Source organism: Heliconius melpomene, chromosome 13 (assembly GCF_056956725.1).
Source record: "Heliconius melpomene rosina isolate 202511_hmr_F chromosome 13, ASM5695672v1, whole genome shotgun sequence".
In the NCBI taxonomy this organism is placed as follows: Eukaryota; Metazoa; Arthropoda; class Insecta; order Lepidoptera; family Nymphalidae; genus Heliconius; species Heliconius melpomene.
Genome location: NC_140401.1, coordinates 12197161 through 12224273, shown reverse-complemented (window position 1 = coordinate 12224273; position 27113 = coordinate 12197161). Strand labels below are relative to the sequence as shown.

At 33.1% G+C, this 27113-nt stretch overlaps 1 protein-coding gene across 1 annotated transcript; it reads right to left on the bottom strand.

Annotated features, from left to right (window-relative positions):
- Positions 1-1406: 1406 nt before the first annotated feature.
- Positions 1407-26501, bottom strand: LOC146532989 (uncharacterized). The gene is made up of 2 exons (XM_085196668.1): positions 26344-26501; positions 1407-3855 (listed from the first exon to the last, which is right to left on the bottom strand). The coding sequence occupies exon 2, from the start codon at positions 3828-3830 to the stop codon at positions 2085-2087; it is 1746 nt and encodes a 581-aa protein (XP_085052794.1). The 5' UTR covers positions 3831-3855; positions 26344-26501; the 3' UTR covers positions 1407-2084.
- Between the last annotated feature and the right edge of the window lie 612 nt (positions 26502-27113).

Sequence of the window (27113 nt, the reverse complement as noted above, 5' to 3'; positions counted from 1 at the left end):
CCTAAAAATCGCTCTTTTCCGTTCCCATAGGAATATAGATAACGCGCCTCCCATCCACTTCATGTCTTCATTCTCCAAGTAACCTCAAGCCTAAGTCTAAGCGTAGCGAAAGAGCCAGCTTATCATTTACTCTGTCTTTAGTGAGAAAGAAATCATTTTATTTCTCCACTCTCCACTCCACAAGCCAAGCTAAACGGACGGCGCGTCCGTATCGGAATCGAATGCTGACATTTCAATTTGCTCAAAATAATGGGTTGGTACATTGTAAGGCGGAATGCGTCCGCTATGTGACTGGCGTGTAAAGCGTAAAGTAAACGAATTTACGTACCGAGTGATTGACGTATATCGAATAATGCCTGTATTATCATTTTCTGATTTAATACTTCTATATGTGGAATTTTTGGGGTATCTTATAGTGTTGGGTGAATTAATTATGTGTGTACATCTTTGTTTTGTTGTGGTGTTGTTCACGTTTATTTTTGGCGTCTCACTGCAAACGTGACGGTTGTAGATTCGATTCTGCTCGAATGATTATTTATTTTAATTTGTCACAAAAAATGGGTGGTGCGTATGGAAAGTAGTTTCTTTATACTAGTTTCCTCTGCCTACCCTTCTATTTGCATAATATAAAAAAGCGGGAAGCTAAAATAAAAAAAATAATATACTTTACTCACAAGTACGAAATTATCTCCAAATTAACACAACACATCATTCTCGAGGAAAACACTGAAAGTTAGATGAGTGCTTCATATTTTTCCCCAAAAGTTTTCCAACTAAGGAACCCAAAAGTTATTTTTTCGATATGTAACTTTATCTCGGCTTTCATTATGTTGGAAACACTAGCCCACTTCAAACACCTTGCCAAAATATTGGTGAGAACTTTGAAGATAAAGCTTCGATTGTACAATGATTTATTTGAAAGCCTTTGGAGTTATATAATAAAGTATTAAAAAAAACTGTTTGTTTGTAAATGCGGTTGTGGGATCGATCGCCTCTTCTCTGGCACTAAGGTAAAAGCCCGGTGTTGATATCCGCCACTCAACACACAATGCCTCGTAAAAATCGACAGAAAGTGTGTTTCAACACTTTGCCTACCCTTCTCTAAGCGGGATACAGCGTGAAGTTGATAGTAATAATGTTTACAATGTTGATAAATCATTATTATTTTTTTGTGAGAATTTCTTTTATTTACTTTTATAATTTTAAGGGGTAATCAAAAATCTATTATATTATACCGGTGCTACAGCTTTAAAACTTTCTTCTATGTACTTTTTTGCCTCTTTACGCATTTTTTCGCATAGCAGGCTTGGCAGAGAGAGCGTTAAGATACTTCGTTCTCTATATAATTGGACTAATTATAATTATAAAAGGTTAAATAAAAAATGTTTTTTTTTTTCTTTTCATTAATAATTTTATTTTTCATAAAACTTAAAGCAATAATATTCGATCCAAATCCCTTAAAACTATAATATTATAACTATACAATACAATACACACTATTTTCTACGTCAAAGTAGTCACATAAAATGTTAGTATCTAAAATTAATAAAAGCACGCTGCTAAGACTGATATGTTACGTTAGAAAAGTTATTAACTTAGCTAAGTACAAAGGAAATACAAATTGAAATGAAGATCTAATAGTTAGCTTAGATAATAAATGTATAAAAAAATGGCATATTTGATTTTTTTTATATTGTACAAAACTTATATTAAACTCAACACTTTTATATTGTACAAAATTCACTTTAAACTCAACACACAATGTTTCGAATTATGGGCGATGTATGGAACCCAGAGGGCTTAGCACTAGGTTCTCTCTGCCCGAGTAGACAGGGTAGGGTAGAAACAGCGTAAAACTAACATAATATAGATACGTCTTATAACACTATTTTTTATAAATCAATTAACATTCCACCTAAGAATATTATTATTTAGAATTCATTTCAATTTGTAATTCCCAAAAAAAAAACATTTCAAACGTTAACTTAATACTTAAAAACAATAATTATAATATGCATTTGAGATATAACAAAAAATCTCAATCTCCCTATTTATCTATAGATATAAAAATTTAATTATAAATTTTATAAAGCAGTGAATTCTGTTGAAAAAGTTGATAATGGCATAGGGGGTGTTGAGGCTCTATTATTTTTATCTCCTTTTGCACCTGGCAACGACCATGTAGAACTACCGGTAGCCGTCACTCTCGGCCCCATATTATCGTAAGCAGATTTCAAAAAACAAGTCCTACTTCGCCTTGGCAAAGTTGCCCCACCACCTAATAAATCTGGAAATTTCTCATTATGTCCAGTCACTTGGACTGATATAAATATATTGCCGTATGGTGCTGGTATTGCAAACTCCGCTGGTGGCGGAGGAAACACGCCCGAAGGACCCTCTATTGTTATTTGTACTGGTTCCAAACACCTTTGGGTATCTTCACTCTCCATAGACATAGATCTGTCAAACATTTCAAAACCATATGAAGAACCCATATCCATACTTGTTCGGTCGCAACTGACAGCTATCGAAGTATCAAGTAATTTTTTTTCTTGATCTGTGAAACTTCGACTCGGAGGAACACTCCGACGTCTTATTTTCCAACAGACACAGGCGGCTATGAATCCTGTACTAGCCATCGCTAACACAGCGCCTATTGCTATAAAAAATTTTGAATAATCTGGCGCACTACGAGCAGTTGCCGTTCTGGCTTTGGGCAAAAAAATGGTTAAATAAGCACTGGATTCTCCTGCTACACTTTTAGCGCTACATCTCCACTCCCCAGCCAGTTCACTGGTAACATTAGTTACAGTCACATTAAACCACTGAGCACTTTTATTTATAAAATCGTCAATGTATTCATTAAAATTTCCACTTGAATATTGGAAAACGGAAATGTCACTATCACTATAAGTCTTATTTACTACTTGTGTATGGCGAAAATACCATGAGACATTAGGCATAGGATCTCCACGGACAAAGCAACCAAATGAAATGTCCGCCCCGGTCTCAGTACGAATTACGGATGGATTTGTTACAGCTGACGGAGGACAGAACATGTCCTCTCCCTTTATGTCTAACCAGGATATATGAGCTTTATTGTCGGGACCGGAACAAAACACGTCTTCATTACCGAGATTGCTATTAAGAAACCACTGGTGAAATTCTCTTATCCTACAATCACAGAACCAGGGATTATCGGAGAGCGTTAAAGTTTTCAGAGCTGGCAGGTTAAACGTGTCTCGATGAAGATATGAAAGTAAGTTCTGTTGGACATGTACAGTTTCTAACGCCCGCAGGTTCACAAAGGCTAAAGGGTGAACTTTGCGGAGCCTACATCGTGAAAGTTCAAGTTTCTTTAAATGTTGTAAGGGCGGGAATTGCTGCGCAACTAATTTACTTAACGGGTTGTCATTAAGGACTAAAAGCCTCAGACGCTCGTTGCCTTTGAAAGTGTCAGGTGAAAGTTCGGTTAGATAGTTCCGGGATAGATCTAATTCTATCAAAATACGAAGTTCCCGGAATGCATTTTGGTGTAAGAAATGAAGATTTGTGGAGCTCAGGTTCAGACGTTGCAGGTTTAATAACTCTATAGTGGCCAAAGCATCTTGTTGAAGTTCGCCGAGGTTGTTTCCATGTAAGTCTAGTACTTGTATATCTGAGGCTAAGTGAGGTATCTTTGTCAGACCGGCGGATACGCATGTTGCAGTTTTCTTCCCGGACGACCATTTGCAGTGACATTCTCTGATGCGGCCGCAGCTCAGCCAGTCGCTTCCAGATGATTTGAAGAGAGTGACAAGTAACGCGCACCACAGTGCACGAATGCCCATCTCATATCAAAATCGGTGTATATACCTGAAACAACAGATAAAATTTTTATTATATTTTAGTAAATTAAAATTTTCTTATTTTCTTACTTTTATAACGTTTTTATACGTTTTCTTGATAGTCATATTTTTATATACAAAATTTTTAACACGATTATAGAACAACGGCCTAACGACTTGACGTACCCACATCCAATTAAGAAAAAAAAAACAAATGCATATAATGCTATATAATTTTAATTATATCATTAGATTTAAATCCACAATTAATGCATAAGATTTATTTTAATAATATAAATTTATTTCTTCTCCGTTCTTATGATGATGCTCTATCATTTAATTCGTAAACAAAAGTTATCAACGTCAAAAAACTTCACTCTGCTCCATAATTAATAGTGAGTGAGCACTTCACTTTGTATCTCGGTGATCTATCTACGTAAGTGGCGACGTAGTTCGATGGTGGGCTAACAAAGTTTGCTTGTTATATCGCACAAAGTTAATTAATTTAAATGAAAATTACCCGTTTTATATGAATTAAAAGGAGTTTCAAAAAATTATGTAATAAGTAGTCGTCTCTCGCAATTATGTTTGCGTGTACTTTTAAGATACAACTAATAATTCTATTTTTCTAAATTTTCCCAATTACAAATTTGAGAAAACCCTCTCATATCAAACTTTTATACATTTTATACGTTTAATCTTTAACTAGAAATTAGCAATGTTATATACTAATACATGAAATAAAATTTTCCGATCCTTGTAATTAAAACAGCTAGCTAAAGTTATATAGGTATGAAATTTGGCATATATGTATGTATCCACATATATATACGGTTAATGCAGCAAAACAACGCATGTAAATAATATTATTTTATACAATACAATACAAAACTTTAATCCTATTCTATTAATATTATAAATGATAAAGTTTGTGAGAATGAATATTTGTTCTACTTTCACGTAAAATTTGCTTTACAAATTTAAATGAAACTTTGCAGTTATATAGCTTACTAGCGACCCTCTTGCGGCTTCGCCCGCTTTAACTACTGGATTATTCAAGTAATGTATGTTTGCAAGGCACTTAAGATAATGTGAAAATTAATTAAACCCTAATGCAACCCGCATTTTTGTAGTTTCAATAAGGATTTTCCAATTGTTTTACACAGCAAGGATCCAATACGTGCAAACGCATCTAACTAAATCTAAATCTTCGTTGCTATAGAGGCAGGCGGGTTTTTTTTTCGTGCTTGTGGTTAATGCTGAAGGGGGTATTCTGTCCCTGATGAAAAGCAAGCACGACGAGTGTATTCTTAATTTGCCACTTCCAAAATTTAAAATATCTGTAAAAAAAATTCTAACAAGTAAAGCTTATTACACTGTTCAAGAATATTTAGAGGATAAGCATGTATGGAATTAATGTCTATTGAATGTCAGGCAGGACAGCTGCCAGCTAATGTAATAGTAAAATACGAGTATACCATTGACTTTAAAAAGAGCAACTGTTGAGTTTCTTGCCGGCTCTTCTCAGCAGAACTGCCTTCCGAACCGGTGGTAGCTTTTTGTTCATATGTTCATTCGACGATTCAAAAGTGCTTATAAAGTTTATTTGAATAAAGAATATTTTGAATTTGAATTTGAATTAAATGGCCAACGTAACTAATATACTTATTTATATGCTGAGAGTAAGGGATAAGTAAAACTTGACTCGATACGGCTGATGTGTGAACAATTAAATGCGTTTTTCTCTAAAACTATTCGCAATTTCGAAATATTGTAAAAAGCAAATTTTATCTTCGTTTAATGTAGAAAATTAATAAAGTATTTTAATGGATAAGGATTAATACCATTATGGAAAAATATCCCTCACAATAAAAAATATATTGAAATTATTATTTTTAGACAGAAATATGATCACTACACGTTAGTCCTAAAAGATAAAAATATGCTGTCGCGGACTTTTTTGTAGATCTTATTAAGAGGGACAATACTCCAGTACATTTTTTTCATGTAGTACTCACCATTAAAGCAGCGCATGCGCGAAAGTGTCTCAACGGGTAGGACTTTATACACATTTATCGTATTTATGTTAATGTACATAAGAATGTACAAATAATAAACTATATATAAACCTTCTACGAAAAATACTCGACATAATGGTGAAAACCGCATAAAAATCCATTGGATGGCTTAGAAGAAGAAGAGTTAGAAACAACAGACAGACACGAAAAGCGACTTTGTTTTATAAGATATAGGATAGGATAGGATATATCAGAATAATATCAGAATAACATAGGCTATAATTTATGCTAATATTTTGTAGAATATAAATTTAGCAGGCGAAGCCACCGCTGGGTCGCTAGAAAAATACATATTAGATACACTCCCAAATGATGCTAGACAACATAATTTTTTTTTAAAGTGACAAAAACGTGACAGAACACCTACGTCCAATATTACGCGTCAATGAGTCCTGTAGTGAATTTAAAATTAATAAAAAAGTATAAAAAAAATTTTAAGTTAAACGGTTTTATATTGCAGATAAATGTACTAAAAGCTAAAAAATAATTTCATAGAAATTATGATTACTAAAATTTAATCGTGGGGCACGTCCAATATCTACAATTGAAAGACATAGCGTGAGACTTCACCCACCTAGTGGTAAGTAGCAAGTGTCCCCACGATTTTATTTTAGTAATCATAATTTCTATGAAATTATTTTTTAGCTTTTAGTACATTTATCTGCAATATAAAACCGTTTAACTTAAAATTTTTTTTTTACTTTTTTATTTTTAAGTTTTTAGTTTTTATTTCTCATGCTATTCAATTCGTTGAAATGAGGCTCGATGTCTCATTATTGCAAGGTTAATGGAGAATGTTACGAACGACCCCCCCAGAGGTCCAATAGAGGGACAAGGCTATGTACAACAAGATGTGCCTGAATCTTGAGGGGAAAACGCTAACGACATATCATTTTTATCCACCTAGTGCCATACAGTTCTCGGCGCGCTTTTACCTTTTACCTTGGGTGGTACCCCTAGCGACGTATCATTTTTAGGCACCCTATAGCCACACAGTCCTCGACAGGATACCAGATCTTGACTTAGGTGGGAGATTCATATTGTAATTGTGTATAGTATACTGTATTATACTTACCAAGCCCTTTATTTTGATACCCATATTGATGGGATTGAAAACTACATTATCCGCCATTTTGTAGCAGTGGCCATCTTTGATTTTGATTTTGTATAGTGCACTGAATTCTACTTGACAAGCCCTTTCATTTGATACCCATATTGATGGGATCGAAAAAACTAACTTGTCCGCCATCTTGTAGCGGCGGCCATCTTGGATTTTGATTTTGTATAGTCCACTGAATTCTGCTTGACAAGCCCTTTCATTTGATACCCGTATTGATAGGATTGAAAAAAACTAACTTGTCCGCCATCTTATAGTGGCGGCTATCTTGGATTTTGATTTTGTATAGTCCACTGAATTCTACTTGACAAGCCCTTTCATTTGATATCCATATTGATGGGATTGAAAAAAACTAAGTTGTCCGCCATCTTGTAGCGGCGGCCATCTTGGATTCACAATAATATTGAATATGGATAATTGTATTGTCACCAGAATCAAAGGCGTATACCAAATTTCAGATCAATCGGTTAACGGGAAGAGGGTTAAATTTCAATTACTAAATTTGACCCAAACAAACAAACAAACGGGGTGAGCTAAATAAAACCGTTTAATAAAAAAGTAAAAAAAAAATTTTAAGTTAAACGGTTTTATATTGCAGATAAATGTACTAAAAGCTAAAAAATAATTTCATAGAAATTATGATTACTAAAATTTAATCGTGGGGCACGTCCAATATCTACAATTGAAACCCACCTAGTGGTAAGTAGCAAGTGTCCCCACGATTTTATTTTAGTAATCATAATTTCTATGAAATTATTTTTTAGCTTTTAGTACATTTATCTGCAATATAAAACCGTTTAACTTAAAATTTTTTTTTTTACTTTTTTATTTTTAAGTTTTTAGTTTTTATTTCTCATGCTATTCAATTCGTTGAAATGAGGCTCGATGTCTCATTATTGCAAGGTTAATGGAGAATGTTACGAACGACCCCCCCAGAGGTCCAATAGAGGGACAAGGCTATGTACAACAAGATGTGCCTGAATCTTGAGGGGAAAACGCTAACGACATATCATTTTTATCCACCTAGTGCCATACAGTTCTCGGCGCGCTTTTACCTTTTACCTTGGGTGGTACCCCTAGCGACGTATCATTTTTAGGCACCCTATAGCCACACAGTCCTCGACAGGATACCAGATCTTGACTTAGGTGGGAGATTCATATTGTAATTGTGTATAGTATACTGTATTATACTTACCAAGCCCTTTATTTTGATACCCATATTGATGGGATTGAAAACTACATTATCCGCCATTTTGTAGCAGTGGCCATCTTTGATTTTGATTTTGTATAGTGCACTGAATTCTACTTGACAAGCCCTTTCATTTGATACCCATATTGATGGGATCGAAAAAACTAAGTTGTCCGCCATCTTGTAGCGGCGGCCATCTTGGATTCACAATAATATTGAATATGGATAATTGTATTGTCACCAGAATCAAAGGCGTATACCAAATTTCAGATCAATCGGTTAACGGGAAGAGGGTTAAATTTCAATTACTACATTTGACCCAAACAAACAAATAAACGGGGTGAGCTAAATAAAACCGTTTAAAAATACACATGTTGTGTATATTCTTATATACAATAAGGTTAAAGTCGTTTCGTAGCGGTTAGCGTAACATGTACGCTAATCGAAACGGTTATGGGTTCGATTCCCAATTAGAGGAATTTTTTATTTTTATTTTCCCGCAAGACAAAGACAAGCAATGTTAAGTTCACCACAGTACGTTATCGAAGTGTTTCCCCACTAATTTCCCTGTGCCTACCTGTTATATGCGGGATACAGCGGGAAACTAAAAAATAAATTTACTTTTATTGTATTTCTTTCAAAACGCTTGCTAATTTTCACCAACTAATTTAACGGGCGTCTAACATTTCTGTCTAATGCCAGTACGACTCAGAGAGGATTGTACTGCATTCTTGTCTCTTCATGCAGAAGTGACCGGATGCTTTGGCGCATATTGCTCTATACTTTCATTAATGTGAGAACGTTCACACTTTCGTTGTTCGTGTAGGTATTTGTTAAAGGCTTAGAACTTTTAAATTGTACGAAATTTTAATTTTATTATGGCTTTTAAAATCTTTATATTTGCTATTGATTATGTGGTTTAGACGTAGGCATGTCCTAGTGATAACTGTGATAACGGTGATACTTAGCGATGTTTTTTAGTTTGCTACCAGATATAGGCAGAAAATAAGAAAGAACAGAGACAGAGAGAGAAAATAAGAAGGAACAGAGTAGAAGGTTCCAAATTTTAATATATCGAAATGAATAACGAACTAAAGGCCCTCTTGGTGCAAAGACAAACATAGCAGGCGTTCTATTTTCTGTTTATAATTAATTAAGAATTTAATTTACTATACCACTACAATAATTGAACAAAAAAAATAGAAAAATAAAATAAAGTACCATACAATAAACAATGGTTTTTAAAAAAATCTTTTCATTTGCAATGGCCTAAGGTAACAATGATATTTCTACTCTACGTTGTATAATGAGATGTTTAAAGTGTATCTCAACTTCATAAATATTATAATAATTAATTGTTAATAATAAGTGTTCTAGTTTGTATCTCGGTGACCTATCTCGAGAGAGAGAGAAGTAGACCATTTGACGATACGCATTTGCAAAAGGAGTTATTTTTTTTTAACCATGCTGTACAAGACCGGAGAAATGAAAATTATTTTTTGCATTAAATAGCTACAGATAATATATGGTCGATTTCTGAATGTCATCTTAAGTCTAAATTTTCTCTTTTACCATTCACTGTATGTATTATAGGTAATTTTTACCATTTTTTTATATATAAAGTTTAATCTTGTATAGAAAACAAAACTACCAAGCGTACCTAAGCCGAGGCCGGCCGAGTATTATTAAACAATCAGATTATTGTCCTACATTATAAGAGTATTTGAATTGAACAAAAGAATATATAATAAACAGAAGGTAAAATTATCAAGAATTGGTTTAAAAATATGATTTTATAATAAAGCTTTGAAAACAATGGTGATTGATATCTGTGACTATGTTAAGATTTTTTTATTTTATTTTACATCCAATATTCTCATGTTTCAATATTGCAATGATCTAACAGGTTTTCTAAATTATTGATATTTTTTAAATAAAAAATATTTCTCCTTTTATCTAGTTTTACGTTGTACGTACCTATGGTAGGCAGGGGGAACACTAGGGAGGGTTGAGACATATCGCTTTCCAAATTCCAAACACCCTCTAATTTTATAAATAAAAAAAAAATTGACTGACCTCAACTGACTGACCATATTTTGTATTGTTACCAGTGTCTTAATGGAAACAGAATAATTTAGCACTGGGTTCCTCGTTTTCTCTCACTTTATTCGCTAAAAGGCAAAGCATGGCGTTGATAACCGCCGCTCAACACGCAATGCCCCTAGAATTCGACGGAAAATAGATAACGAAAGTGTCTTAATGGGAAACGGCGTTGTTCCCAGTCCTTTCCAGGTTCCTTCTGCTATGTACATAAATACAGCGTGAAGCAGTGAAAAAAAATCTATAACCTAGTAAGTTAGGGCGTAGAGAAACCTAACGAAGCTAGAATTTCCCCTGCGTATAAAATATATTATATTTTAAATTGTTTTAAGTCAAGAGGGTTATTTACGAGGTTGTTCTTGAAGTGGTCTCATGTGGATTTCGCATAATTTAAAGTATGCAAAAAGGTAAAGCAGAATTTTAAAAGTTAAAGGATATACTGTTTTATGATATCACGTTTCATATATCTTCTGTTTATATGAATTCTGAGTGGAAATATCTAAGTTACATTAAGAAAAACGAGATTTTGTTTGTAAGTTTTTTTTTTGTGGCTTTATACCCACACATACCAGGCCAGGCAGAGAAAGTATTTAGTGTTAGGACACTCCATTTATCACATTTTCATCTGAATTGACAAGACGCTGAGAGTAGGCGGAACAGAACGCCGCGATTTGCCTTCCAGAGCGAGGAAATAAAAATAATTAATTCTTCAAATTCATTGTTTAAATTTAACATAAATTTCACTCTGTGGAGAAAGAAATAGGAACTTAAGGTCAAGAAGTACGGAATATTCTTCGTTGGGAAGCGAACTCACAACAATCGCATTAAAGATCCCCTGCGCTACAATGGCCTTAATTTCAAACATATCTATATATATAAAAGGACTTGTCCTCACTGACTGAGGTAAGACGCACGCACAGCCGTAACCGCTGTGCGTAGAAACGTGGAATTTGGACAGATGTTTACTTTCGTAATCTGGACATCCAGTAAGAAGGGATTTTGGAACATTTTAACCCTAAAGGGGAGAAATAGGGGTTGAAAGTTTGTATGGAAAAATAAATTAAATCGGCACCGATTTTTATAAAATTTGAAATTTAGATTTTTAAAAGCATTTAACTGAATACGTGTTTCATCGTTTTCTAAAATTCTCTCCCTAAGGGTGCAAATAAGGGGTTGAAAGTTTGTATGGAAACATCTTTAAAACGCCACCGATTATTATAAAATTTGAAATTTTGACTCTTAAAAATATTTAATTGAACATGTGTTTCATGGTTCTTTCGAATTCACCCCCTAAGGGTGCAAATAAAGGGTTGAAAGTTTGTATGGAAAAATCTTTAAAACGCCACCGATTATTATAAAATTTGAAATTTAGACTCTTAAAAATATTTAATTGAACATGTGTTTCATGATTTTTTAGAATTCACCCCCTAAATACACAAGCGAAGCTGCGCGCGTCCGCTAGTATGAATATAAAATATTTAACTTTGTAGGTTGGGTTATTGATTACAGTATCGAATTTCAATAACGAATAGAAATATTTTTCATATTTTTTAAAATATACGCCTTTAATAAAAACGACAGTCTCAGTTTCATTTTTTATTCCAATCGGAAGTTTTTGTGTGGTTCGCAATAAAAATTAAAAATGTTACTGCATACATATATTGTAACGTGTATATTACCTATCGATGATAAGACTGACTGTAGATGTAATGATTGTGGGTTCGATTTCCACTCAGGGGAACTGTTCTAGCTATTTTCTCATTATTAGGCAGGCCTCTTTTTAGTCCTTCCAGTTCTTCCGGCTTTGAGCTCCACCACCATCACCAAATTTTATTGGAAAGTAGAACCGAAGTGTCTTTGCACTTTTTAACCGAAGGAGGAGAGCACTTCGTATATTTTAGTACGTACAATAGTGTTCCATAAGTAGGTTCGTTCATAGGTTCTACTCATAAATATGTTTTTACAACGTTACGTTACAAATCTTTGACATTATTTTTATTTTAAGAAATAATTTAATTTAAGAAATTATGCATATTTTTATACCCGCTCACTGCTATATAGCAGGGTAAATTGAGAAAATTTACTGTTAAGGCACTCCATTTCTTACTTTCATTTTAATCAATGAGGCTTATATTATTTAATTATAAAATTTCTTTTTTTTTGTTTAGGCTTCTTCCTGCATACAGTAAAAAAGGAATCTAGTATTTAAATATTTCATTTTTAAGTTTTCATCAATTTTTCTAGACATTTTAAGTGTCGAAGCTTAACGCCATATTAGAACTTGTTAGAGCATGAAAAAAAAAAATCATGGCCAAAGTGGACATCAAACTCACACCCGTTTACAATCAGACGTTGCCCCATAGCCATAAAGGCCTAGCTTTAATAAAAAATATAAAAATTTAATTATTTACAACATGAAACTGTTACTATTACATTATAAATATCCATACCAAAATTCTAATTAAGCTTATAGCATCGTTGATTTATCTGGAGTTCCAGACGTCTAAATTGGAGTTGACCTCGCTATAATATATGCAGCATATTAAGTGTCCTGCCCTAACGAAATTCGTTTGCGTTGCTTAACTCTGAAATTTCAGTGAAACTACATTACCTCCTAACGCTATAAAGTGCATTAACTGCAGCTGTGCTAAAAACTAAAATTAGTTTTACATAGGTTTAACAGTAAGTTGAAAATTTTGATTAACTTTTGTATTAGATTATACGACCTTTTAGTGTTAATATTAAATACTAGTGATCTCCGCGCGGCTTTACCCGCTTTAACTGTACTAATATTTATTTTATATTATTTATGCGTATTTTGGGAAAATTTGTTATTTTTCCAAAAAAGTAAAAGGTAGTAAAAAGGTAGGTAAAATAACTAGTCGAATAGTATAAATATACGTAAATCGTGTAGAAAATTTAGACTGTTACATAGAGTATAAAAGTTACCTGGAAGAAAATAAATGGGCACCACATGGAACTTTTCAATCCAAAACTTATCTTAAAAATACTACGGTATTAGTAAAATTAAGAATTTCATCAAAAAGACTTCTTTATTGTTTTCTCTTTTCTTTTTTAGGCGTAGTAAATTCAATTTATTTAATTTTCATAGCTAAATTGGAAAGAAAACATATAATCTAAAATAATATTTTATATGTAAGCTCAATAAAGAATTTAATAATTTCAATTGAAGTTTGAATTGAATTGAAGCAAATAACTTTTTATTGTATTAAATAAGGCTTCACGGCTATTAGCTCCACTTGTCTTCTGGCCTTCAGCGTGTGAGACTAGGTCACTGATAATATCGGGTTACGTTGGAGGCGTTGTCACTTAATTGGATAGAATCATCAATCTGTATTTACAGTATACTACTGTTACACCTGGTTTGTGTCTAATATAAATAGAATAGAATAGAATAGAATATTTTTTATATTAGGAAAAAATTATAGAGGTCGTTGTGGTACAGAAGCACAAGCGTTCTACAGTGGGTACAATTCCCACTAGGAAGAAGTATTTAATATTTTCACGCTCTCGCTCTGATAACGAGGTGAAGCGCGGAGTTGATTTTCGAAAATGAGGAACGGAAATGTTGAATTAGGAACCGAGTCCTAACACTAAGTTCTCTCGTCTGTCCTTCTATGATATAGTGTAAAGCTAAAAAGAATCATCAAAACTCCGTCGTATTTATAAATAGTAATAATATTTTTTTCCCAATAATGAGTTGCTTGAACCCGCCACCATAGCATGTGCTACCATAGCATGTGACGGTTAACGCGCCGGTAGTGGGTTCCATCCAGTCGGTGGAATTAGTTATTTCCTTTTCTCTCTCTAGTAACAATTGATATTTGCCCTTCAATACGCAATGATTCGAAAGTTGAGCGAAAATGAGAGAGTGTCTCTACACTAAGTTCGCCCAGACCATAGGGTAGCCCATATACGGAATATAGCGTAAATCTATTATTATTATACTTTTTAAGTAATATCAATTTTAATACATAAGAAAAATATTTTTCCCGCTTATTTATAATATAATCAACCGAAGAAATAAAGTACCATAGCTCTATAGAATCTTCATATAAAGTGCGACGTTTATTGCTTATACTATAATGTTAATTACATCGTTACAAGATTACAGCGTACTTAATTTTTATAGTTTCATATGTTACCAAATGATAGTCAGTTGTGTGTAGTCAGAAATTATTTTAAAAATTATGTATAGCACAACTATCTTTTTTAGGCAATAAGAGATTTTCATTTCGACCGTATATTTTAAACTTATATGCTGCATTCCGAACATACAAGAATAGGCAGAGGGACTTTGGGAGCCTAGTGTCTGTTCCCAATAAGACACTTCCGCTTCCCACTTTCCGCCGAATATGTCCGTTTATTGAACTCATTAATCAAATGGAAATTTTTAAGTGTTAAATGTAACATTTTACAGATTAAAAGAAGATACTCTACCTTCCATTAAAAATAAAAACTCTTAATAAATCTAGATTGAGACATAAACTTAAAATAAAGTTGCAACAACAATTCTAGCGTTTCATTTAAATAAAAATATGCGACACTTTATTTGAACACAACGTGGACAAATCTCTAAATTATTCAAATAGTTAACCCACGTTCTAAGCCATTTTGTTCTAAGACATTATGAGCTTTTTGACCTATTTACATAAACGCCTGTACATTTATTACTCTTGTGTAGGCATTAAAATATGAAAAATCTATAAAAAAAATCTTCATTAATGATAGTAATTCTCGGCGTTGACACATGCGATGTCTCGAAACAGGCTAGAAGTGGGGAATGAAATGTCTTAAAACCTGGTTTCCTCTGCTTACGTTAGGCTATAGGAGAATACGGGAATTAATTACTTAAATTTTCACGACTAGATGATAAGGTTCCTTCTGCTTCCCCTAATAGAAAGAATAGAATAGAATAGAATAGAAAAAACTTTATTGCACACAAAAATACATATAAAAGAGAAAGAAACAATATATTTTTATAAAATGTATGCAAAGGCGGCCTTATTGCTTCAAGCAATCTCTTCCAGGCAACCCTTGTAAAATAAAGGACTAAAAATAAAGAAGTGGGAATAACGTTATAGTGCACAATTAGATTAAATAAAATACAGTAATAAACTAATAATGAATATACACACATACATATATATATATATATATATATATATATATATACATATTTACATAATAATAATATAATATCTACATATAATCCTATAAATATAATACATAATACTACATAATATAAATATATATATATATAAACGACTAAAGATAAACTACAGTTATATTTGGAAAAGATAGTCTTTTAAACGATTTTTAAAAATATTAAGTGATTTAGAATGACGTATTTCGGACGGAAGTTCATTCCAGAGGATAGCAGATTTTACAGTGAAGGAATTGGAATAGAATTGGGTACGACAAGTTGGAAATTTAAGAAGATTATCGCTCCTGGACCTAAGTTCAAGGCGTAGGCTAGAATCGGAGTCACGGAAACAGAAACGATCTTTTAAATAAGCAGGATAGAGAGGATTATAAAGGATTGAATAGAGGAGAGTAAGCATCCGGAAGTAAGCATCCCCTAACTATTTGAAATTAAAGTCATATCAAAAATAAATGGTGAAAATGTATAATATTATTTATATTAATATATCTTACACTAAAGGTGATATTGGCTGGTTAACTACCTTCAACAAGTCAAGACGAGGTCATCATATCCATCACACCTGACTAAATTTAGTACCTGCTACAAATTTAGCCAATCTCGTTATAATGATATATGGGTTATCCTCAAATTGTACCTGTTAGCATTTTTATAGCTTCATGCTGTATCCCGATATAGCGGGGTAGACAGAGGGAACACGGGAAACTAGTATTTAGACACTCCGTTCCTATTAACTCACTTCCGTTCCTATTTTCTGCCGAACTCTGGAGGCATATTTAAGTAAGCCCATGTTGCTAAAGTAGCGTCATATTTCATTTTTTTCACATAGCACTATTCACTGTTCATCTTATTTTCGAGACATTTCGTCTTACGTCCTTTGGCTGAACTCAACGCTGCCCTTTATCTATTAATCAGAGTAAGGAAATTAATTTAAAAATTAACACTGTAGTGTCAAAGTTATAATAGCATTTAAACTAACAAATTAACTGGCGTCAAGCTTACATAGACTAAAGTACTACCATTTTTCATCTCCTTCATATAACACTATAATTTAAATGAATAAATAGCAAACTTAGTTCGCAGAAATGAATAGTTATTTACAAAGTTTGCAAAGCTTTTAGTGTTTCAAGGTGTTTTTTGTGCCTCTTAAATCATATGTTTAAATTATGTATGATGAGTGTTTGTACTAATTTTTGCATAATGTTGTTGCGGTTTTATGCATTTTTCAGGTGCATTATTGTGTTTTTGTTTAAATGTGTAAAAATTAAAGTTTAAATTTGTATGTAAAAATTGTAAGTTCATGTTAAAATATTTTTTTTTTCGGCCTTTAATGCAAGAACGCAGAGATAAGGAAGTCATTTCGTTCGTCCCTTATGACTATTGACATATATGGACCGTTTATTTTGAGAGTGGTGTAAGTCCATTTTCTTTTATTTCGAGAAAACTAAAGGTTAGTATGTCGATGATTATGTAATTTCATTTACCGACCGATTTTAAGTTATTTATTTATTTTAATCACTAAAAATTTAAATAGAATTCTCAATTTTTTTGTAAAATATTCTTTCTGTTGTGTTTATAATTATTAGCAGCAAGACAGAAAATTCATAGAGTTCAAACTCTCCGTGCTCAAAAAAATCCGCTATAATTCAAGACATTGCAAGTTGGGAAGCGAAACAAAGCACCTTACTAATATTCATAATAATTTTAAATTCATCCTATTTCCTAAACCAGTCCGTAGATTGATGACAAAAAAGATCGATCGAGACTTAGATGCCGATTGAGCGTTTTATAAGCGCGCTCCAAGTCAAGGCTCCTTGAAAGTTCTACCGTGTAAGGGCTATAGAGCCATGTTCGTCACGTCATCACGTCGCCCTCGTTACATTAAATTATATTTATTTCAATTAATAGGACTGCCTTACTAATTAGTAAGTAGTGTTCTATATGATATTAATTAACTAATCCATACCTAAGTTTTCAAAATTTTATATAGCTTAAATATAGTACTAATTGATTTCAGTAATGATTTTTTTTTAAATATAAAAAAAATCAAGTGGGAATCGAATCTACAGCTATCTATTTACTAATAACACACACTTAATTGTGTCAAGTACGTTATTGTGACGTCAAGTAGTGCTGTAATAAACACAACTGTGCAGTGATAACTATAGTATAAGTAAATTGAACTTATAGCTATAGTTATAGCTTTAGTATAAGTAAATTACAATTTTACTACATTTGTTGTGAGTAACTTGCACACATATCGTTGACGGTAGAGTTGACGTTACCATGCAGTTTTATTGAGTTTGGCTAAATTTGGAATACTATTAAAACAATGGGTGAACTGAGGCCAGTGGGACCGTGTCTGGCACACTAGGCGCGGCTCTAACTTGTAGAAAAGAATATATTATACTAGAGACCCAAACGCGGCGTTCCCCGCTTAAGCTATTTATTGTATTATAATTTCGATGTATAAGCTATATTACTGTAAAGTTTCATCTATATCGGTTCAAAACTTTTTATGTGAATGTGGGACAACCATCCATGATCACAAACTTTCATATTTATTAAACTTAAAAACTTATTAACTTATTAAACTTTCATATTTATATTGAGTCTTTTGATTGAAAGTGGGGGCCAAAATGTCTTATGCTAGGTTGCCTCTGCCTACCCTACTATATGCATATTATAGCGTAAAGATAAAAAATATAATTTATAAGATTCCCACTTCGGAAATATAATTTCCTTGATAGAGAATCGAACCCACGACTATTGTGTTTATCATACACTCACCGTGTAAGGTATTTTTAATAATTACTTTTAAATATATTATAGGTACAAATAACGTTTACTGCTATTGTCCACCTCATTAATTTAATAGCATCTTCAACTATGAATTTCTGGAATTAAATCAAGCAGATACGGCAGTGCGGCTGGCTCGTCGCCAACCGACTTGGGCCCAATATTAATATTGTTTTAGTTTACCATTACTCATTATGGAAAACTATATTTTAGTATTTGTTTATTAATTGATTACTTTCTTTAATTGTTTGTGTTTTGTATCAAGAGCTGGAAGACAATTCGACATTAGGCTTACTTATCAGCTTCACGCTGGGAACCTAGTGTTACAACATGCCGTTCCCCACTTTCTGCCGAATTCTGGAGGTATTGCGTGTTTAGTGGCAACGCCTCGTCACCAGAGCAAAGAAATAGAAATATAAACGTAAATAAATATTTAACTTCCTCGAGTAGGGTTCGAACCCACAACCGTCGTTACAGTTACATACTTGTCGTCAGGACGGCCTCATTATAATATAATGCTTACTTATAGTAAATTAAAAAATTATATTTAAACATATGTCTACAGGATATGTAGAACTACTATAAATAATAAATAATAATAATAAAAATCATTGTTAACATTTGATTAAAAAAGCTGTAATTAGCGTAAATAGCTGTAAATAGCTGTCTTTGTAAAAAAAAAAAACAAAAAGCTGACAGTACTTTATAACCCATTAATCAATAAAGCACTCTACTAAAAGTTCTTTGATGTCGCCTTCAAATCAACACTTCTTTTATTAATCTTAAACAAAGAGAAAGCTCAGTGACCGTGGTATTGAAGCTTTTAGTTTAAGAACTAGAATTTTGACAATATTTTATACTTTTTTTGCTTTCTATAGAAAACACAATTAAATACGTAAAATAATTGACAATTGTATAAAAAACGATCATTTTCTTAATGGATCACTCGGATTCATAGAATGCTAAGTAATTTCTCTCTTTTAAAAAGTAGGACTCAAATAAGGGTTAGTAAATTAATAACAAAATATAAGAATTTAATGAATTAGAGCCTAGTGTCAAGACTCTTCGTTCTCCAATTTCTGTCTAAGTTGGAGAAGTTGTTTGTTAAATATCGAAATTCAACGCCGCACACAATAAAAAAAACATTATATTAAAGTACCTTTATAAGCGAAAACCAGTTTAACATAATAACAAGTATTTATAACTAACTAACATAACTAAAATATTTCTCACAAACGCTTTATTGTAAACATTACTATTACTGGGCCGCGTCTAAATTTGTTCTGTAAAGTCTAAACAATGCGTCGCGATGCTAACAGGCATTTCCTTAATAGTATTTCGAAACAATGATTTAGTTTTATTTTCAAACAAGTTTTAGCATTAATGTCTTTAGATAATCCTTAAAAATTAAAAAAAAACACATAGCAGGGTAAGCAGATGGTACCTAGTGTTAAGATACTCCGTTCTCCACTTTCCGTCGAAATTTTCGATGCATTGCGTGATGAGTGTTGAAAATACTTCATTCCCCAAGTGGGGATCGAAGCAACAACCCTCGCATTTACGGTCAACACATACAGACGCTGTGCCATAACAACCTCAATAACAATAATAATCTAACATTACTCATTTTAAAAAAGTAAACAAAAAGTAAAACAAAAACTGTAAAAGAACATCATTAATTAAAGATCGCACAGCGTAACTACAGCTTGTGATCTGTCATGTTCTGGCTCCTGAACTGGAGTGGACTGGTCTAGGTCGTTATTAGCGAACCGTAAAATAGAAACTTAGTAGTGAGAAATGGCAAATAACTTAACTTGAAGTATTGTTTTGTACACTTGAAATGTATAATAAGACACAGACAATATCTCAGGCCAGTCGTGGCGCAAGGGCGTAAGTGGGGAATGGAAGTATCTCAATACAAGGTTCCCAGGTTCCCGCTGCCTATCCTGTTACGTGTGGGATACAGCGTCAAGCAATACAAGCTAAAAAAGTCTTGAGGCCATAGTAGCGCAATATGGATTGCTGTTAGCGTGTTGATGATGATGATGATTTTAACTCGGGGCATTGTATTAGTTAAATTTCCCCGCTTTAGTATCCAAAGTGCGGTGTTAAGCGCTACGAAGTAAAAAACTGTAGGAATCATTTGTATAAACGCTTTTTTAACTTTTTATAAAAAAAACAAAAAAAGCTTTTAACTTTATCATAGAAATCTGCTGTTCTTCTTATTTAAGTGTAACGATAAGAATAAAATTTTAATGGAATCTAGACTAATGTAACTCAATGGGTATTCCAAAACTATTCGATTCCACCTTTGAAATAATCGATCTTCTTTTCTTCTTATTACTTGATGGTACTTATGGTACTTACAAAGATATTTATTAAGTACGTAGATTCATGAACTAAAGTGGTTTTCAAAGATGTATCTGAATTGACTTGATGTGGAATTAATGGCTCAATTCCCACAAAAGTAGAGAATGGATTATATTGATACTAGGTGTCTTCTGCCATGTGGCAAAGTGATTTTTTTTTATCTTCACGCTGTATCCCGCATATAACAGGGTAGGCAGAGGGTATCTAGTATCTAGTCACTCCGTTCACACTATTTTTTAGACAGTACGTGTTGAGTGATGGAACTCAACACCACGTCCAGACACGTCCACCATTGTCCAAATAAAGGAAATATTAATTCCTAGTAGAAATAAAACTGACAGCCATCGCGCTCATCATCAGACAGCCTCTAAAACGTGAAAATAAAGAAAAATATATGATAAACTATAACCATAATATCAATATTGTCACCAGGAATAATTATCATTAGCGCCCACACGACCCTAATAGAACTTTTCGTTCAAAACTAATATTAATAAGCAAATATAATTTAAAACACATTAATCATTTGAATTTCAGCTATGATGAGTTATTTTAACTTTCGTATCGTCGTTATTTCCTAGAAATTTATTAGATTAGACTTTATTTATGTATCACTGTAGTACAGCGGCTGACTTTAAGGCTAGCAAATAATTTGTTGCTATATAAATAAAAACACACGAATGTAAATATAAATAGGTGGTCGGTTTGAATCCTCGTTCGTCGTTCTGGTAACCAGGCTAAGTTAGGCGTTAAGTTCCAGCCCACTCAATACGCAATGCCTTCAGAACTTGGTGGAAAATGGCCGGAGATATTAATTGGAACGGAGTGCGTTAACACTACTATTCCCAGGTGACATGGACTAAGGCAACGGAAGGGACTGCTCTTACATTCATTTCTCTAAATAAAATAATACAATAAATTAAGTATATTTTTGTAGGGCACTAAATCGAAGCGAGTGTTTCATCTATAGTTCTATTTTATAATAGTGTTAAACAAAACTATTGATGCTCAATTTGCATCGTTGGACAGCTGGGCGTTTGAGAAATTTACTTCAGGAAGTTAGATAGTATTTGCGCATGACAGTTGCATATTTGAATTTCCCCGTAGAATTATTATAGCTGTTTTTATAGGTTTTAATTTTATATTTTGTCTTTTTAATATAGAGATATTCATTTATTTGTTTTTATTTTTTCAAACATTGCTGTGTTTTTTGTGACCTCACAGACAGAAACTTAAATTATTATTAAACGTATATTTTATTAAATTATAAAAAAAATATTCTGTACAACCATTTCAATTGCAATAAGAACGTAAAAAAATATATTTTTTCACCATTTACTTTAAAAATACCAAATGGTAGCGTAGTTGAACTAATTTGGCTATACTTTTTAAAATCCAATGTAAATTTTAACCAAAAACTGTTTATAGAAGCATCAATCTCGGAGCAATTAAAAAATAATTGCTTCACCCCGTTTCATTCGATTTAAAGGTTCACTAGGCATGTGTATTGTGACATACACATTTTATACATTGACTGATTAATGTTTATTAACGTTATAGCTATATGGCACAGTGGAGTTGTGTCTGCACGTCCGTGATGATTGGGAGTTCGAATTTTATTTATATTTATATGGCAATTTAACATTTTTCGCATAGTATCAGGTGGAGAGGAATCCTAGTGACATGACTGCAAACGATAGTTGTGGATTCGTTTCTCAGTTGACGAATGAATTGTTAAAGTAACTTTGGTAAGACAAAGCACGGGGTTGAGTTTCGCTACTCGACATGCAGTTTCTCGATTTCAGACTGAAAGCAAAGAACGCAGTGACTTAACTTACTATTTGGGTTCTCTCTGCGTATTTTACTATACACAGGATAAAATGTGACGATAAAAAGACTAGATGCATGAGTCATACCTAAGTTGCCGAAACCTTGATAAGATTTAAATTTCACATTTTCAAGCTCGAAGTGCCAAAAAGTGAGAGCGCTCACGTCCGTTGAAATTTAAAACAAATTTTTAAAATTATTGTTGAAAAATGTTGAACTACTATTTTGCTTCAAAATATTTTAAAGTTTCATTTACATTTTTAACATTATAAATATAATATACATAACTTCGTAGAAACATTTTGAATGTAATAAATAGGGTTAAGACCTACATACATCTTAAATATACCAGTTACTTTTCATATTGGCCAGTCATCGTTTAGTTACGCGATCAACTTTTGCGGTGGATGTCTAGCTGTAAGCGCGGTTGTAGGTTCGATTCCCATTAGAGGTAATGATTTATTTTCATTTCTTTTTTATGGTAACCAGACAAAGCGGGGCATTGAGTTGCCGGGGCAGTTTGAAGCTTGTTTAGCTTGAAGCTAAAAATATTCTGGATGTAATAAAATAAAACTCTGTACCTCTTGGATACGCCAGTCATTTTTATTATTTATTTATTTTTATTTTATTGTTATTTGACCAACAGAAATAAAATAATGAAAAATCACTCTCTATCATTTTTTAGTTAAGAAGTTAAATCAAAGTAAGTAACACCACATGTACTTCTGATCTGACTTTATTTCGACCCTAGACTCGTTTCCAGATGTCCCATCTAACAGACCCAATAACACAGTTTATTATAAAGGTTCACTGAATTTCTTTGGTCAAAAGCTTTCATTTATTACCAATTCGAGTTACATTTACCCATTTGTTCGTAAAGTTGATTTTAATTAAAGTCATCTTCCAAGCGTGCCCTTAAATTTAGTGGTAGGGGCTAGATAATTTTGGGATCTGCTAATATTTGACGTCGCAGTTAATTCTGGCGTCGGTCTGTAACGTGATAATAGTCTTATTATTACGTCGGTTGTCACTATCAGTTGGGAGAATTAATGATCAAACCTTGCCACTATAAAGGAACTGACCCTTTCTATATAAATGCTTAATTTTAAAGTGTTATGTAAAGTTACTGATATAGCCGCGGTGTTAGAAATAGTTGGGGTGATGGAGCTTTCCGTTTCTATGTATAGATAAGGAAAAGGGTGACTTAGTCACTGTAAAATATGAATTCAAATGGTTTCCTTCTCTTTTTGTAAAATTATTTTTTGCTTTATTCTGAATGTATTCTTATTAAAGCAGAATACAGAGTGAAGGTAAGAAAAGAAAGTACTATTAACTAAAGGCTCGTTGTAGCGCAGCACAAAGTGTGACTGTAACGCGACTGGTTTTGGGTTCGATCCCCACTCGAGGAAATTAAATATATGTATATATATAAAAAAGTTCTGGAGTCAAGGCAAAACGTGGCGTTAAATTTCGCCACTCAACACGCAATGCCTCCAGAATTCAGAAGAACGGAGTGTCTTAACACTAGGTTCCCTCTTCCTACCCTGCTATCTGCGGAGTACAGCGTGAAGCTGATTTCTACTATCATGTATAAGTAATAAAAAAATTACCAAGACCACTGGTCAAATATTAAAAAAAAAGGCAATATCACAGCAGTGGGTCATGTTGATTAGGTAGCTGATTCTACCCAAAATGTCCTCAAAGTGGAAAGTAAAATTTAGCATCATACGACCAAACGTACCGCACTCGCATATTTTTGTAACAGTTCCAGCTCTATTACGTGTGTAATCTCTTCAAAGGGATGCGCTAATTACGACTTAGCATTGAGTGGACTTTTAGCTTTTTAAAGCGAACCTAGTTTCGTTACAGAATTTTAATTTTTTTTTTCTTTTTTTATTATGTAGATGAGATATATCTTTTTTCTATCTTTGTAAAAAAAATCAAAAAGAAAAGCAGCTATACGCTTTTACCACATATCAGTGTAGGCAAAGGTAACCTAATGTTAAAAAACTCCGTCCACCACACACCGCAAAATTATTGAGACGTTTGTTGATTGGCTTTTGCCCTATCACCAGAGCAAGAAAACAAAAATAATTCATTCCCTAAGTGGGAATAGAACCCACAAGCGTTTAATTTACAATCAAATATTGTGCCGTTATATATGTTTTAGTATATACTGGATGTAATAGTACTTATATACTATTTTAAAATAATAATAAATATAATTTTTGGCCTTCGTGGCGCAGCACAAGGATGTGACTGTAACGCGACGGTTGTGGGTTCGATCCCCACTCGAGGAAGTGAAATATTTATTTACATTTACATTTCCATTTCTTCGCTCTGGTGTTGAGGCAAAGCACGGCGTTGAGTTCTGTCACTCAATATGCAATGCCGGAATTCGGCAGAAAGTTTTAACACTAGGTTCCCTCTGCCTACACTACTGTGTGATCGTTACAGCGTGAAGCTGAAAAAAAACTAATTAAAAGAGGTTATATACCATCTCAACCGAATAACCTTAATTGCAATTGAAGGGAGCGCTCTAAGAACGAAGGAGAAAGGGCAAACCATAAATCAATACCATTATCCCATTAAAAGTCAAAATGTATTTACTAATTACGATGGTTAATTATAAAAAAGGTCGACCATTATTCATAGAATAAATATTGTTTTATCAAAGCGGGATGCGAAAGCTTGTTTTCAAAGATAAGCTTTATCTCTCTATAGCTTATATTCCAGACAAAAAGCTGTTTCCAAAGCTGTTCAAAGAACATACTATACTATAACATTCTGTGACTAACAGACAATGTTAAATAATAAAATTTAATGCATAAAATAAACAAAAATAATTTGGTTCGTAAAATAAATTGTATTAAAAACATATTATGGTCATCGTGGCACAGCAGCACAAGCAGCAATCAGCTGTCAATCACAACGGTTATGGGTTCGATGCTTACAAAGTTAAACAAAACAAAGTACAATGTTGAGTTACTTTTCAAGGCAGTCTAAGTTCCTTGCCGTGCCGTGCCGTGGAATATAGCGTGAAGCTAACAAAAATATACCTACTTGGACTGTTAGCGGTGTCCTCATTCCGCCTGTAGTTACGATAAAAAAAACTCTTTGAACGACACCGCTTTGCTACCCTAATACTAAAAACTACATCCACAGTGCTATGCGTGAAAAAAGATCACTACTTTTTTATAGGTATATTAGAAAATTATTTTTAACCGTAAAGTTATGAATTTTCGGTAACACGTAAGTATTCTTCATATTTACAACACCCTATGTAATTTCAACAGGTATTCTGTTGAAGTCGCGATACTAGATACAATTGCAATTGTTAAAACAATTGCTTTTTTAAAATTATTTTTTACTCTTCAACTGTTTTTTTAGCTTCACCTTTATCCCACACATAGCATTGTAGACATTCTATTCCATTAAGAAATACATTTCTGTTCCTCAATTCTACCGAAGGCACTGAGTGCCGAGTGGCGGAACTCAACGCCGCGCTTTGCCCCGTTATCAGAGTGAAGAAATGAAAATAATAAATGCTTCATTCCCCGAGTGGGAGTGAGCTCTTCAACTTCAATTAAAAATTATTTCATTTCAAAAATGTATACACATTATTTTTTTAAAATACATAATAGCTTAATAAATAATTAGGAAATAAATAAAGTCAGCTTAAATATTAAAGAAATATTATAAAACTTTCAATTCACTCTACTTTCCTGACCACGTGTCCAATTCAGATTGCCCACCCAATTAATCCAATAATTCAATTATCATCAATCTTTCAATACTAATATACATATTTAATACAAAATCTAATCTTAAATAATAAATAAAAAACTTACTTTTTCCATTTAAAATCCACAAAACACAATTGAACTGGGCATTTTAGTTTCACAAAAAAATCACTGAACGAACTCGTCGCCCGACTAGTCGGCGGATCGATCGACTTGTAGCGGAGACGTGTTGACTCGACGCAGGCTCGCGCCAATGTGCCCTGAATTCTGTGCAGTAGAGTTAAACCGCCTTTGTAGAGACCGACGTCTTATTGTTAATTCGCCCTTTATTTGTAATAAGGTTTTAGATAATCTTTTGCCAAGTGATTTCTTTGTGTTTTTTTCGCAGTTTTTTAATTAAATTATTTTCTGTTTTTGGAAAAAAAATTGGAAAATATTATTATAAGCTGAGATTTTGTCCAATAAGGCGACATTGTTATTATTCAACGTATTTTCATCGTTCGGATGATTCACTCGTGTAACGAAACAAGTGGCGAGTTTTACCACTCAACACGCAATGTTTCGAGAACTGGGCGGAAAATTGGGAACACAGTGTTTCAACTCTAAGTTTGCTTTGCCTGCCCTGTTACTTGTGGTCGTGATTTTTCCGAAATAAGCCCGATGCTCTGACTGACTGTTCATTCTTATCAACTGTTTTTTTTGGTTTCTTTCATAGTCTAGTTTTATTAGTGTTTTTAGAAAAAGAATCTGAAATACATATGTATATTATAGGCGCAGAGACACAGAGTCTGGCTGTTAACGCTATGGATATGGAATTGATTCCCACTCGTGGGGAATAAATTGTTTTTATTTTCTCGCTCGGGGAGTAGTATATAATA

Bases quoted from the DNA above. Each gene is read 5' to 3' on its own strand.
- LOC146532989 (XM_085196668.1), bottom strand. From the start codon at position 3,830: ATGGGCATTCGTGCACTGTGGTGCGCGTTACTTGTCACTCTCTTCAAA.